The sequence below is a fragment of the Sinocyclocheilus grahami genome, unplaced genomic scaffold (genome assembly GCF_001515645.1).
Source record: "Sinocyclocheilus grahami isolate Dianchi unplaced genomic scaffold, SAMN03320097.WGS_v1.1 scaffold53917.1, whole genome shotgun sequence".
In the NCBI taxonomy this organism is placed as follows: Eukaryota; Metazoa; Chordata; class Actinopteri; order Cypriniformes; family Cyprinidae; genus Sinocyclocheilus; species Sinocyclocheilus grahami.
In genome coordinates this window covers 1-904 of record NW_015526520.1, presented here as the reverse complement: position 1 = coordinate 904, position 904 = coordinate 1, and the positions used below count along the sequence as shown (strand labels likewise).

The 904-nt window shown below is 54.3% G+C and overlaps 1 protein-coding gene across 1 annotated transcript; it reads right to left on the bottom strand.

Moving 5' to 3' along the window:
* Positions 1 to 4: 4 nt before the first annotated feature.
* LOC107580950 (P2Y purinoceptor 1-like) lies at positions 5 to 901 on the bottom strand (the record flags this gene model as incomplete). The annotated part of the gene is made up of 1 exon (XM_016266560.1): positions 5 to 901. A coding segment is annotated over one exon (897 nt), but the record flags the coding sequence as incomplete, so codon positions are not given.
* Positions 902 to 904: the final 3 nt, after the last annotated feature.

Below are 904 nucleotides of genomic sequence, written 5' to 3'. Positions count from 1 at the left end.
AGGACTTTTTGGTGGCTCTGGACAGCCTGCGTCTGAACGTGTCTCCGGCCAGAAAGTACAGGATAGGATCCACGCAGCTGTTGAGACTGGCCAGGCCGCGGGTCACCTGGTAGCTGGCGTACACGCGGTCGTTGAAGGCACACATATCCGCGCTCTGGAAGTACAGTCTGGCTCGCATGTTCAGGTTCTTCATGACGTGGAAGGGCAGGTAGGAGACGGCGAACACCGTGAGCACGATGATGACCAGGTATATCGACTTCTTCCTCAGCGGCGCGTTGTCCATGTCGTTGCAGATGAGGGCTTTGACGATGCCGCCGTAGCAGCTGAAGATGATGATGAACGGGATGCAGAAGCCGAACACCGTCATGCACATGCTGTAGATGAAGTATCCAGGCAGCTCGTCTTCGGTCGTGGTGTCGTAGCACGTCGTTAACCCCTTCTTAGGGCCGGTTCGCGAGTAGTAAAGGATGGGAGAGATGCCGACCACGACTATGAACCAAACGAGCGCGACGGTGCGAACGGCGTTCTTCTTTTTCAGCCTCCCGAGCGATTTGAGCGGATGCACGACGCCGGAGTATCTGTGCACGCTGATGCACGTGAGGAACAGGATGCTTCCGTAGAGATTCACGTGGAAGATGAACCTCTGCAGTCTGCATAAGACGTCTCCGAAAATCCAGTCTGTTTTGTTGAAGTAGTAGAAGATGAGGAACGGAAGCGAGAGCACGTAACAAAAATCCGCCAGCGCCAGGTTGAACATGTAGACGGAGATGCTGCTCCAGGGCCTCATGTGGCACACGAACATCCATATGGCCAAGCTGTTCCCGATAAAGCCTGCGATGAACACGATGATGTAGACGATGGGGAGATAGTAAAACTGAAAGCCGGTCTTGGTTAACGAGCATCT